The sequence below is a fragment of the Gymnoscopelus microlampas genome (assembly GCF_963454915.1).
Source record: "Gymnoscopelus microlampas genome assembly, chromosome: 17".
NCBI classification, from domain to species: Eukaryota; Metazoa; Chordata; class Actinopteri; order Myctophiformes; family Myctophidae; genus Gymnoscopelus; species Gymnoscopelus microlampas.
The window spans coordinates 32,703,728-32,716,062 of NC_139954.1; the positions used below are offsets into that span (position 1 = coordinate 32,703,728).

At 42.0% G+C, this 12,335-nt stretch overlaps 1 protein-coding gene across 2 annotated transcripts in view; it reads right to left on the minus strand.

Annotated features, from left to right (window-relative positions):
- The window catches only part of ubr3 (ubiquitin protein ligase E3 component n-recognin 3), a 46,378-nt gene that overhangs the window by 23,783 nt on the left and 10,260 nt on the right, over positions 1-12,335 (minus strand). The window contains exons 13-26 of one of the 2 annotated variants that reach the window (XM_084083731.1): positions 12,107-12,196; positions 11,879-12,007; positions 11,695-11,747; positions 11,481-11,614; positions 11,303-11,388; positions 10,882-11,023; positions 10,092-10,188; positions 8,356-8,497; positions 8,162-8,266; positions 7,841-8,011; positions 6,666-6,698; positions 5,112-5,557; positions 3,140-3,228; positions 646-795 (exon numbers count right to left, since the gene is read on the minus strand). In XM_084083731.1, the coding sequence (XP_083939857.1) occupies positions 646-795; positions 3,140-3,228; positions 5,112-5,557; positions 6,666-6,698; positions 7,841-8,011; positions 8,162-8,266; positions 8,356-8,497; positions 10,092-10,188; positions 10,882-11,023; positions 11,303-11,388; positions 11,481-11,614; positions 11,695-11,747; positions 11,879-12,007; positions 12,107-12,196 (1,867 nt within the window). The remainder of the gene's footprint in view (positions 1-645; positions 796-3,139; positions 3,229-5,111; positions 5,558-6,665; positions 6,699-7,840; positions 8,012-8,161; positions 8,267-8,355; positions 8,498-10,091; positions 10,189-10,881; positions 11,024-11,302; positions 11,389-11,480; positions 11,615-11,694; positions 11,748-11,878; positions 12,008-12,106; positions 12,197-12,335) is intronic. The other variant, XM_084083732.1, reaches the window with a different exon arrangement.

Consider the following 12,335-nt stretch of genomic DNA (forward strand, 5'->3'; position numbering starts at 1 on the left):
GAAATCGGCCAACAGAAAAAACAAAGACAGTTTATAAACTATGGTTTCTGGTCACCAATGAGGACAGTGTAATTGTGCACTGTAATAAACCAAAAATAATCAATCAAAATAATTCACATGCAGGGTCTACATGGGTTTTCTGATGGTTGTAATGTGAAAAAAGGTGGCAGACCATGCAAGATGTTCCTTTGACCTTCAGGGCAGAGCATCCTGAAAACCGCATTATGAACGTGACTAATTACTAGTCAAACATGTCATTTATTTTCATGACAGTGAATGATCCTCCTCTGTCCACAAAGATGGTACAGAAATTACCTGTTAACTGCCACAGGCTCACATACAAGCAAGCAGGGATCAACATGGATGATAAATGAGCCAATTAAAACAACAGCTAACCTCCCTATTTAAATGAAGTTTCCAATATGGGGGATCTAAGCTCCCATGAATAACGGGTTTGGTTTAAAAGGCAAGGCTTGTGATAGAGTAGATTCTAATGTCTGTGAAATACACCATCACCATTGTGCAATTTCATTTGCAGGACATTTAAATTGAACTACAAATCAACAGTATGGTGAAACAACAGCAGTACTGTATAGGCTATTCATTAGGTGCAGGAATGGAGTTGGATGGTGGGTGATGCAGTACCTGAAGATGCCTGGAGTAGAACCACCAGTCCAGTGGGCCTGTCTTCAGTGGAGGGTCCACTCTGGCCACAGATCACACAGTCATAAAGGACTTCAGACTCCATCACCTCAGATCCTCCCAGGTCCATGGCTGCTTCAGTGTCTGGGGATTCTGCCACAAAAAAACAAATCACTATAACTCAGCACATTCACAGAAAAAAAAAACATTTTCGCAAATACAAAAATATAAGAGCCAATATAAATGAGAGATGTTCTGATTTGATTTTCTACGCCATGATCAGACTAGGAGATAAGGAAGAAAAAAAACAATCAGTGGGGATGAGCAAAGCCAGCAGTGTGTGATAAACAAAAACAATGGGAGGTAATGTGCTGTGAAAGATTTCCTTTAGGCAGGCTTAAACAACAAGCTAACAAACCACCGTTATGGACACCAGGCACTGCAAACCACAGTCCTTTTTAGGGGCAAATATAGCCACAAGCTCTGTAGCATTTTTTTTCCTTTCTGGTTCACACAAATCAAGAAAGAAATAAAGAATTCCACCAAGTATCTTTACTTCAATAAAGAAAAAAAAGGCAAAGTTCTTGCCACTTGTGCAAGTGCACTGGTCTCAGGTCAGCAGCACTACTGATTAAGACATATGAAAATCACTTGACGTGCTTTGATGAATGAAAGCATAGGCGCAGTGGACTGCAAATGCTTTACATCAATACAGGCCACAAATGTAACTGTGTGATTGGCATAACACAAAGATTAATTACGGATGTGAAATTAGTTTTAAATGTTAAGGACTGTGTTCAATTCGATCAGTAAATATTGTGGAGAAATGTCAACTCATGTTGGAAATTGATTTATTGCTTTTTTGAGGAATGTGATCTCAGGAGAGGTTGTTGTGTTCCTGGGGAAATGGAAACTGTTTGCATTAGATGTCAACGTGAGCGTGTTAGCCTCAGGACATCCTAGCACACATAGAGCCACCCCTTGTGTGTGTGCAAGCATGCGCATGAGCGTCCACGTGAGCACACCCACACAGCAAGGTAATATACAAGGACAGAGGTGCTGCCCATGTTTCCTATATAGAACATGAGGTCTGTGAATAAACCCATAATGCATTATATATATTCTCCATATAAGTAGATGGCTTGTATTTTATGGCATTTTCTGTAATATCACTTAAGTAATTCTTTCAGAGTGTGAATAACATGTTATTCATAACAACATACCACTTAACACTGTCAAAGTAAAAGTCACAAATGAATGACCAAATCAGCCAAAACATCTGTTGTCTGACAGAGCAACTCCTATAAAGAGTAACAGCCAAAACATCTGTTGTCTGACAGAGCAACTCCTATAAAGAGTAACAGGCATCAATTCTTATAAGTTAGCAATGAGCCTTAATCAGACAAAAAAAGTAATGGCAAAAACCTTTGGGATTTTGTTTGCATGGATGTATGAAATGGAATGCATGGTTGTCCTTGGATGTAGAGGCTTATGTTTGCCCTAGTTTTATACTCTACATCGCGCTGTTGTGCTGGAAAGATTAGTTTGAACAAATGGTCTGGGCTGTCCCACCATACCACCTTGTTCAAATCCAATATTTACATTCCCCATCACCTTTAATACATTCAGCGAAATAAAAATGAATAGCCAAGGCAGTTTTTCATACTAATAAAATATAAACTCCTCCTAATCCATTTTAAAAAGTCAGTCGGTAAGTCCATTTTAGAAAGGTCAGTCGGTATCACCGACGACAGGATAGAGGACTGTGATTTGTTTTTAAAACATTTACATTGTGTTCCATTCCCAGTAAGGATACAGTCAGGATACAACGATCTGCAACGCAGAAATCACAGAGATTATTAAAATCAACCATCGTTGCTGTCACTTGACCTAAATCTGCATGTTCCTGTCCCAATTTAAAGTCCACCCAGCAGTGAAGGTGATGCAGAGCCACCAGCAGTGAGCTGGAGGGAGAGCAGTAGATCTTGCCGCTCAGCGGGAGGCACTGCAGATGTGGGTCTGAATGCAGCCGATGCCCGAGAGCGCCGTCTGATCACAGCCACCATTATTCATTCTCTAAACATGGCGTGTCAGGGTGGGCCCTGGGAGTCCGGCCAACTATTACTGCTTTTGATCCTGTGCGCTCCCTGCGCCCCCCCCCGCATGAGTATCATTCTCAGTTTCTCCTGACAGGCCCCCAGACATGGCAGTGGGAACAGGGAGCCACTGTCACCTTGCCTCAGTTGAGAAAAGGCAAAAGAGAGATGGTTTTAGTTTCATCGTAAAAATGTTTTGCGTCAACCAGAGGGGTCAACAAAGTGTCCTACAAGCGCTCATATGGCTGCAAGTGAGAACAAACTGCATGTCGTCATAACCATGGGTTATCACAAGGCCAAAAGCTTGAAACAACCACTTCTGTAGTGTGGGGAACGCCTTGCTTAAGCCACACGTTACAAATGGAGGGAAGGCATTGAGAAAATGTTTGACAGCCTCTTACCGACATCCATAGCAGTTTCCATGAAACTCTTCTGCCTGGAGGCAAATTCAGCGAGCAGTTTCTGCTGTCTCTCCCTCGCCCTCTGACGTCTGAAAAAATATATAGGAGTAGTATCAAGTTCAGTTACATTTCTATCAATTTTGAGCAAAAGTAAGTTGATTCTGAAAGGAAAAAAAATGTGTACTACAAAAATCATAACTGCAGGCATGTTGGTATCATCACTTTGATTTTAGAAAAAAACAGCTCAAAATTATGTAACCCATTACCATAGCAACAGATTCTCCTGTAAAGTGACAATGGTGGTTTTACCCACCGAGACCAGCATTCATCTTTATAACAAGCCATTAACAATCCTCCGCCTCTCTCTAAGTGCATTCACGGCTCCCTCTAGGCCTCCACTAGTGCATTAGAGTCACTAGTAAACTAAAATGCTTGTTGTGCGGTATGTTTCCTCTACAAATACTACATGGTCTTCCATTGTGTATGCAACATATTTGTCTCCATAGTGCCAGCTACTGTTATGCACTGCGTATGTTTGATTTCAACAGGGTTTTTGTGACCAAGTGTTTGCAGTGGGATTATTATTAGGCTAATAATGTGGCCAGCAGACCCAGGCAATGGCCCGCTGTGCAGATATGGAAGGTACATTGCCGACTGTAAATTGAGACCCTAATAAGAGGACATAAACAAATGCTGACAGGAGCACCACAGCTCAGTAATTTTCACTGACAGCTTCAGGGTCGCAGACAACCAGCCTGAGAAATGGGCAGCACCACTCTTTGGCTTTTCACTGCTGCCAACCGCATCACTGCCCCAATGGTTGCCTTGGCAACTGCTACAGTCCTTGCAGATGGGAGAGATGCAACCTTTGTCTTTGTCTGTGGGTCAACCTCAGAAATAGGCCATTATTGAGTGCTTATAGTCCATTCCATCATCATTATTATAGGGGGGAATTGGAGTCATAGAATAATGTCTGATTTATATGTGGTTGCGCGCCGTGTCGCACACCAAAAATAGCAGTGGAATAACGGTCTTTTGAGAGCAATATAAAAATCAAATCAGGCGGATCTCGGTATCCACATGGGCACGGTGTAGTAGGGTAGGGATGGGACGATAATCGTTATAGTGATAAAAAACACTAACAATAATCGTCCTCAGTCATACACTAGGATGAATTAGCTTTTGTTGAGCTGCAAATTCAGTACCATTAAACCCTCTACACTTGATAAAACGGACCTGTAAAGAGCACATTTGGTACGCTCTTATTTCACTCTAGACAAATCGATTCCGACTCTAGACAAATATCCGATATATTTTTGCTGTTTTCCCCCAGAATAGGGATGCTGGGAGTTCAAGTGTCAACAAAAGTGGCATTTTAAGTTTGAAGCATATTATCGCGAAAATATCGCTAATCATAATTATTTTATTATTTATTTATGTAATATTCATATTGGTAGAGCACGGTGTGGCTCAAACTGAGGATCTTGGACTTCATGTGGCCAGCATGATGCAGTCATCTATTGCATCAGTCGTCTTCCATTATAAAATGTAAGTATATTACAAAATAAAAGAGAGCTCTATATCTATCTATATACACACACATATACATATATATATACACACATATATACACACACACACACACACACACACACACACACTCTATATACACATGTGGAGGAAAATAATTGTTGACGTATTTCTGTGGCCAACTGTGGTGCCGATTGGTCCAGCGGTTTGCAAGATTACCCTCCAGACACAGACAGACCCTCTTCTAAATGGCTTAACTCCTACAGAGCCACGCCGTAAAAAGGAACATTGCAATGTTTATGATGCACCCAATGAGGATCTTTTTAAATAGTGAGTTACTTAATACTACCTCTATTTCACCAAGTTATGGATTCACAAACAGTACAAGTATAAATGCATTACAGTTTTGGTGCTTTATGCATGCCACACTGTTGAGTGCTACCTTTCTTCTTTATCCATGGTTTTCTTGTCAGCTGGACTGTTCTTCTTTGGTGGCACAGGAGGACAGACCTTTCCACAGATCTCCTGGATGCTGCGCTTGCTCTGGCGGCTACGAGCAGCTGCTTTGACGAGGATGCGTTCGATGGCTGTGATGCCATCTCCGTGAACGTGCCGGCCCGTGTCTGTGTCCTCCAGCCAGGAGGCTGGCAGGGAGTTCTGCTTGGCCGACAGCTTCTGGTGGAGCTTAATGAGCAGCGACAGCATGCTCTCGCGGATCTCCAGGATCTCCGTGACCAGCTGCGGTGGCGTGCCAGGGGGGACCCAGCGCGTTGACGAGCTCTTGGGCCTGACGGCCTGTGCAGCTTCCGTGCTGCTGCGGTTGATGATCTCCTGGAACTTCCGCCGGCGTTCCGCAACCAGGCTGAACAACTGGGCCTCCCGCAGGTTCTGCAACAGAAAGTTACGTGCAGAGTTGCATCTAATGAATGAGCAAGTGCATCTAGGCATACACATGTGCAATGCATTCAGACATACAGGAATTATACACAGACACACACGCACAAGCAACTGACCCTACCATCACAAAAATAATCCTGACAGTGTAATCCAATTTACTTTATTTATATAGCACATTATATAACACAAGGTTACCAAAGTGCTGCACAAGAAATCTAATGTGAAACCAGAGCGCAGAACAGGACCTGTAACAGTGATGTTCTAATTAGAGCCCGAATTATATATGTCTGGCTGATATATCGCCCATTATGTGACTTTTTAGATGACATCGATATCGGCACTTATTATGTGATCTCAAATTGAAACTTTGTTCATATCGAGGTTTAGGAGCTCCGGGATCGGCATCAGACCCAGAAATCTGGCATCAGTCAGGTTGTAATTCCAAAGCATCCAGGACTTGCTGTGTGTGTCTGTGTTTGAGCAAAACATTATCTCCCCTCAAATTACATTATCACTGAAAGAGCGCTGGGTTCAGATGGATTGGAGGGGTGCCACATTAGCATAGTCAGCCATGTTGAGCACGCATAAGAGTCAAATTAAACGGCCATTATATAATTCCAGCTGACGTTTCAAGACTACCTTTCCTCAACTGGTTTAGACCGACTGCGCCCTTGAGGAAAATTTGTTTTAAATCGCCCTGATGCAAGAGCATGTGAACCATCTGAAGGATTGATGTGACCTGACCCGACAAAAGGACCCGAGCAGCTCTGTTAAATAAACATACATCATACCAGCCCAGTCAGAACAACATCAATCACACCGACATGCGGTTAAAAAGCGTTTACCCAAACCGGCATTACACACATAATTAGTTTCAGCAGTCCAGAGGGAGGGACCTGCTGAAGTACGCCATCATACGTACAAAACCAAACACGCCACGGCAGATCTCCTGTCACATGCACACATAATTCATTTAACAAATAAAAGCACACAAACACACACGTTCAGTAGAGAGATGTAACAGCTGAAGTCACAAAAATAAAATAAGGCCTTCAGCCTATCCGTTCAGAGAATAACAAATGGGGATGCAAACAGCTACCTCTCTCCAATTCCCTGAAAGACGCCTGGAATTCTGTGGAGCAAGTGCGGCAAAATAACATAAAAAACAAAAATATGGGATGGAGGGACATGAAGGTACCAAACAAACAACAAAATGAGGTGTTGCAAGATCGGTGCACATGTCTGTTCAGAGCTACAGACATTTTTAAATTAAATATGAATTCAATATTAGGCTTGGGTTTTTGATCATATTGAATTATATCATGATAATTCCGCGTTATTGAGATTCTCACATTCAGACCATCGTCATTAAGGAAGCAGAAATGCCATCGACCATCTAACTTTCATTTAAAATGTCCACAGCTCAATTGATCAAATATAATCTGAATAATACTCATCAATAATCTGTGTAGTTTAACCGCGATGTTCATAAACTAGCTAGCTAGAATTTGTCATGTAGCTTGAATAATAAACCACTTATTCAACAAATCATTTGTTCATTTTGTGTTCCCATTGCTGTGATAAATAAATTTACACCAGAGATCCACAACATATTTTACAACGCACATTTGGTAAAAAGAAAAAATGAAAAAGAAAATCACCCATGTGGTGTATATATATATATATATATTCAAATAGTAGACATTTTAACCGTTTCACTAATTGGGAGTTCAATGCTCGCTACTTATATAATTGGCAAACGATGGGATTGGGAATATATTTTGATATCTCATTGACACCATAAATCATACTCTGCTGCAGCTGATGCTTGTTGCTCCTCACCTCTAAAGGCCAGCCCATAGAATTAGAAAAGTACAGAATGGGCATTTCCATTCATTCTTTTCTTTCATGTCAATCAATGGGGACCTCTGTGACACATTTGTTCAAGGCGGAATCGTTTTGCATTGATTCGCTGAAAATAGCCAATCTACAAGGTCACAACGCGTCATTGTGATACATTGTGGGCTTGTAGATAGGCTATTTTCGGGGGAAGAGATTTGGTGTAGTGGGAAAAAAGAGAGGAACAAGTTTAGAGCCAACCCCGATGAACTAAGTATTAGTTTACAAATTATAGAGGACTTGAGTGGTTAATAACTTAGAATAGCAGGTGTTATGCTGGAAGGCTCTTTTTTTCCTTTCACAAATGGTGAACTATGCCCTTATAAGCTGCATGGCACAGTCAGGAAGCGAGGCCATTGCAAAGTTTTCCCTCACCTGTCCAAAAGAGGAGGCTTCAGTGCTGGTGCTGGGAGGGGGCTCCCTCTTCACTTCAGGGGCTGTTTCAGGAACTCTGACCCTCACAAAGTTGATGACATGGTGCAGGTTAGACAGGAGGTTAGTGCCAGGGAACCAACTGTCATGGCAGTGCTCCTCGATGCATGGTTCCTGGAGACATGACACAAACATTTTATGAATGTGGCAAATAAAACTATACTAGAGGTGATATAGCTGTAATAATTCACCACCACAGTACAAGGGGAATCGCCTATATGACGTGTTTTCTATCCCCTCTGGTTGCCAGTGCCCACATCTTACCTCATCCTCCTTGTCGTCTTGAACCTGATTGTCCAAGCCCAGCTCAATAAGATACAGCACCATGCACAACACGTGTTCTGACATGTTCTGGTGATCCATCCAGATCTAGAAAAACACACATCTACTGTTATCGCCGCCAAAAAGTATATTCAGATGGAAATCCGTGATGCCTGAGGAGTTGTTGAAAGGCTCACCTTGTAGAGAAGAGTGAAGATAACTATGTGTAGTGTCTTGCAGTGCAACAGCTTGACAAGGCCTTTGTAACAAGGATGCAGAGGAGTTCGCTCTTTGTAAGGTGGCCAGGGATTTCCGGTGTGAATGCCGGACTGTTTCAAGCTAGAGGACAACATTATCCACGAGACAAGAAAACATAAGCAAATAAAAATTATCATTACTGCACTCAATACGTGCGTCTTAAGCTTTGCAGTAACTGGGTCGATACAATGCAAAACCATCCGAAAACATGGATTTGATGATGTGACAGCCAACATTCTCTGAAGTAATTCACTGCACAAAGGCTTTCAGTCTATGCAACAAAACAGCCGATGGACGGCAAAGTCTCCATTAGCAATGAAAGATCATGGTTATATAAAAATGTGGCCGAGCTGACAGGCAATCCATCATATTCAGACTGTGTGAACAAGAAAAACTAGAAAATGTGCTCCTCGGAGCACAGGTCTCCGCCAGTACTGTTCCTGATTAATCCTGTCTTACCTATTTATATTACATATTGTCACGTGTCACTTGACCAATGTTAGCTTCTTGCAGCAAGTCTTTCAGTGAGATATCCTCAGGATTGTCTTTATTAAACATGGAGGTAGCCACCTTGTTTAGAAACGTGTGGCTTGCTTCAAGGGGTCTTTGCTCCGCCATTTCTCAGCCATTTTGTGATTATTCCTGTCTTACCTCACTTTGAAAGAGACTAGGACTCTTTCAAAGTGACACATCTATTTATAGGCCGCTATACGTCATGCGTCTCATTTCTCAGCCATTTTGTGATTATTCCTGTCTTACCTCACTTTGAAAGAGACTAGGACTCTTTCAAAGTGACACATCTATTTATAGGCCGCTATACGTCATGCGTCTCACTAGCCAATCAGAGCACACTCTTTCAACGTATTGTCACGTGGGGCTTGACCAATGTTAGCTTGGCCAAGGGGGGGGGGGGACGGAAAGTGAAAACATAGTCTCCTGGCGGAGACAATAAGCCTGGTATCACACTCTGAAAGAGGATGGCAACCTCAATATGTTTCAGGGAGAAACATGCCTGTGTTTAGAACATGAAAAACTTTTTTTCTCTTTTCTGTAATAATTCCACCTATTGAGAATAGGTATGATGAAGTGATGTATTCTAAATGTAACTGCTATTGTAAATCTCAGTGATTGCTTCAACTGCATTTCTTAGTGTACATATGCACAAGAAATGGCATTACATATATCAATAGTCCATGTAATCTTCCAAACGACTTCCATGCCAAACAAAGAAAATGGAGCAGTCGTGGGAAGTGCCACTTTTGGTATATTTACTGTAGTCATTTATCTTTTTCTATTAAGCTTGAAGACATTAACCTGACACCGTCTCCTTCACCTCTTCCAACACATTTGCCCTGGGAGACTCCTTGAACCGTAGTCCAACAAGAAGGGATTTCCTACATTCTATTACAGTTTGGCTTGAATTATTGATTTTGCTCGACAGCCATCTAATTGGAACAAACCCTATCACCATGTAGACCTAACCCTTCTTATCCTGTCCTTTCAGGTGCAGTTGCAAAGAGAGGCTGACCCTAGAACACCGAGCAGGACAGAAAAGCTTGCGAATTGAACAGTTTTAATGCATAACAGATCAACCTAAACCATCATAGATTGAAAGTTTAAAAACAAAGTTTTTAAACTTTTTATATGATGAACTGTGGCACTGATGTTAACTTACAATGCTGAGTATCTGTCCATCGCTGACTGGACGTCACGTCGGTACACTGTTCTGAGAACCACCATGATGGGGTCAAATTCTTTCTCCCACACCTCCGCTGGTTGGGGGGGAAGAAATGGAAAACATTTCAGTAATGGCTGTTAAAAGGTCATATTGACTCAATTTGTTCATTTTTCACCAATTCTCAGTAGGTGGTATAAGGCTGCCCCCAAGTGGTCTCTTTGATACAAGCAGTTTTAATGCTCAAAATTGCTGCAAATATTCAAACATTGACAAGCCTCAGTTTTCTCAATCGCCACCCAAAGAACCACATGAACAGTCGCCAACATTAGTGTTAATGGTAATTCATTCATATCTCAACGACAACAATTATTCTGGAGTAGAAATGCGAAACATTTACTTCTATTAATGTGATGACAATATATTTATAAGTATACCTAATGATTACATTCAAGAGGTCTATACTAAATAAAGCAGAATGCCTCCAGATATTATGAAAGCAGAAACAAAGGCATGGAGGCATGAAGGTAATATAATTGAAGGCTTCCAGTGGGGTCACATCTAATGTGATATATATTTGGGAGCTATACTGCTATCCAGGTTAATGTGCGCATATGGGATTGCATGTGCGTTGGTTCCCTCTCTGGGCAGAGAAAATGCACCCAATAGATAGCGTTGTTGGGGGTAGTTGGCAAAACAAAGAATGTGCGTTCGTCATCGTCTCTTCAATGATAGGGCAGTTTACTAGGGCTGTTTGCTTGCCAGGCCCCAATTGTCAATAGAATGTTACCTTTAGGCGTGTACATGCCCTGCTGCATGGAGCCTCCTGGCTCAAACACAGGGGCTTTGAAGTCAGCCACGGCAGAAAGCATCTCTTCAAAGCTGCAGCTGCCTGGAACTATGCCACTCTTGGGGTTGGGATTCTCAGGAATCTTAAGAAAGGTGGTTAAGTAAAAGCATCCAATAGACAAGTATCTGTCCTCTCGCAATTGTAATAGGCAAGTGCGAGAATTGTGTGCTATAAGTCACAATTGCAAGAAAAACAACATGGAATTCTAAGATACAAAGTCTGAAATGAAAGTCACAATTATGAGGGGAAAAAATACAATTCAGGCCTTTTTTGTCATTTTATTCAGTGGTGGAAATTGCCTTCCACATAGCCAAGTTAGAATAAGCCATTGGCCCAGGTAGGTGCAAGCCGTGAAGGATACGAGGTCCAACAGTGAGCTGTGAGTGCGGTCATTCATACACAGCTGGGAGACCATCTCTGCTCTGAGGATCTCATCATCTGCCATGCCTGTCAGTGAGAAAGATGTACTATTGATGAAGAACTTGACAACAGCCGATTAAACCTACTGGATTCAATATATCAGCCATTTCAGATCCTACCCAAGTGAATGCGGAGACTCGACAATATGACGAGGAAGGTCAGTGCTCCTTCCAGCATTGGCCTCTCCTGCTCAGAGTCCAGCACAGCATTCTGATGCTGGGATGCCATGGTCAACAGGTCAACCACTTTAAACCTGTGTGAGATGAACAGCTTAAGGAAAGCTCCAAATTTTCAGCGAGACTGAAGATGAGCACGTTTTAATAGCGACTTTACCTCTCAAACACAGATGAGATGAAATAGTCAGGGTCCAGCCTTGAAGCGCACACCTGTGAAATAAAGAAAACACATACACACAAGACAAACAAATGCATAAGTAAATAGATTAATAAAATAACATTTAGATGAAGTGTTACTGACGAATCAGTTAGCGTTGTGAGTTACGCTCAGCAGTCCTTACCTGGAGCAGGTAGATGTCGGGGTCAATCATGGAATTGCAGAAGTGAGACTGCACGTAAGTCATAGCCTGTCCTTTTATCTGCAGACCGTTCCTCACCCACATGTTGCTGTGGATCTCTGACAGACTTGCCTAGATTTGGACCAAGAAACGTAGAGTCAACCATTGAACATGAGTAGACATGGAAGAGGTGATGTTGATTCATGCGTTTATTGGCATATAGTACTACACCTGAATCTGGAGTGGATGGACCATGATCTTCATAAGCATCTCTTGGTCTGGGAGGAGGCTGTCCAGATCGAGCCCTTGGCACTTTACTGCCTATAAAAACATAATTATTCAAACAATTCACTCTCTAAAATAGAATATCATTAAAATCTGTACCATCAGTCTGAGGAGAACGCACAAATTTGGGAGTGTTTGGGAAGTCGTATCCATCGGCTTTGTACGTCAGTGCACT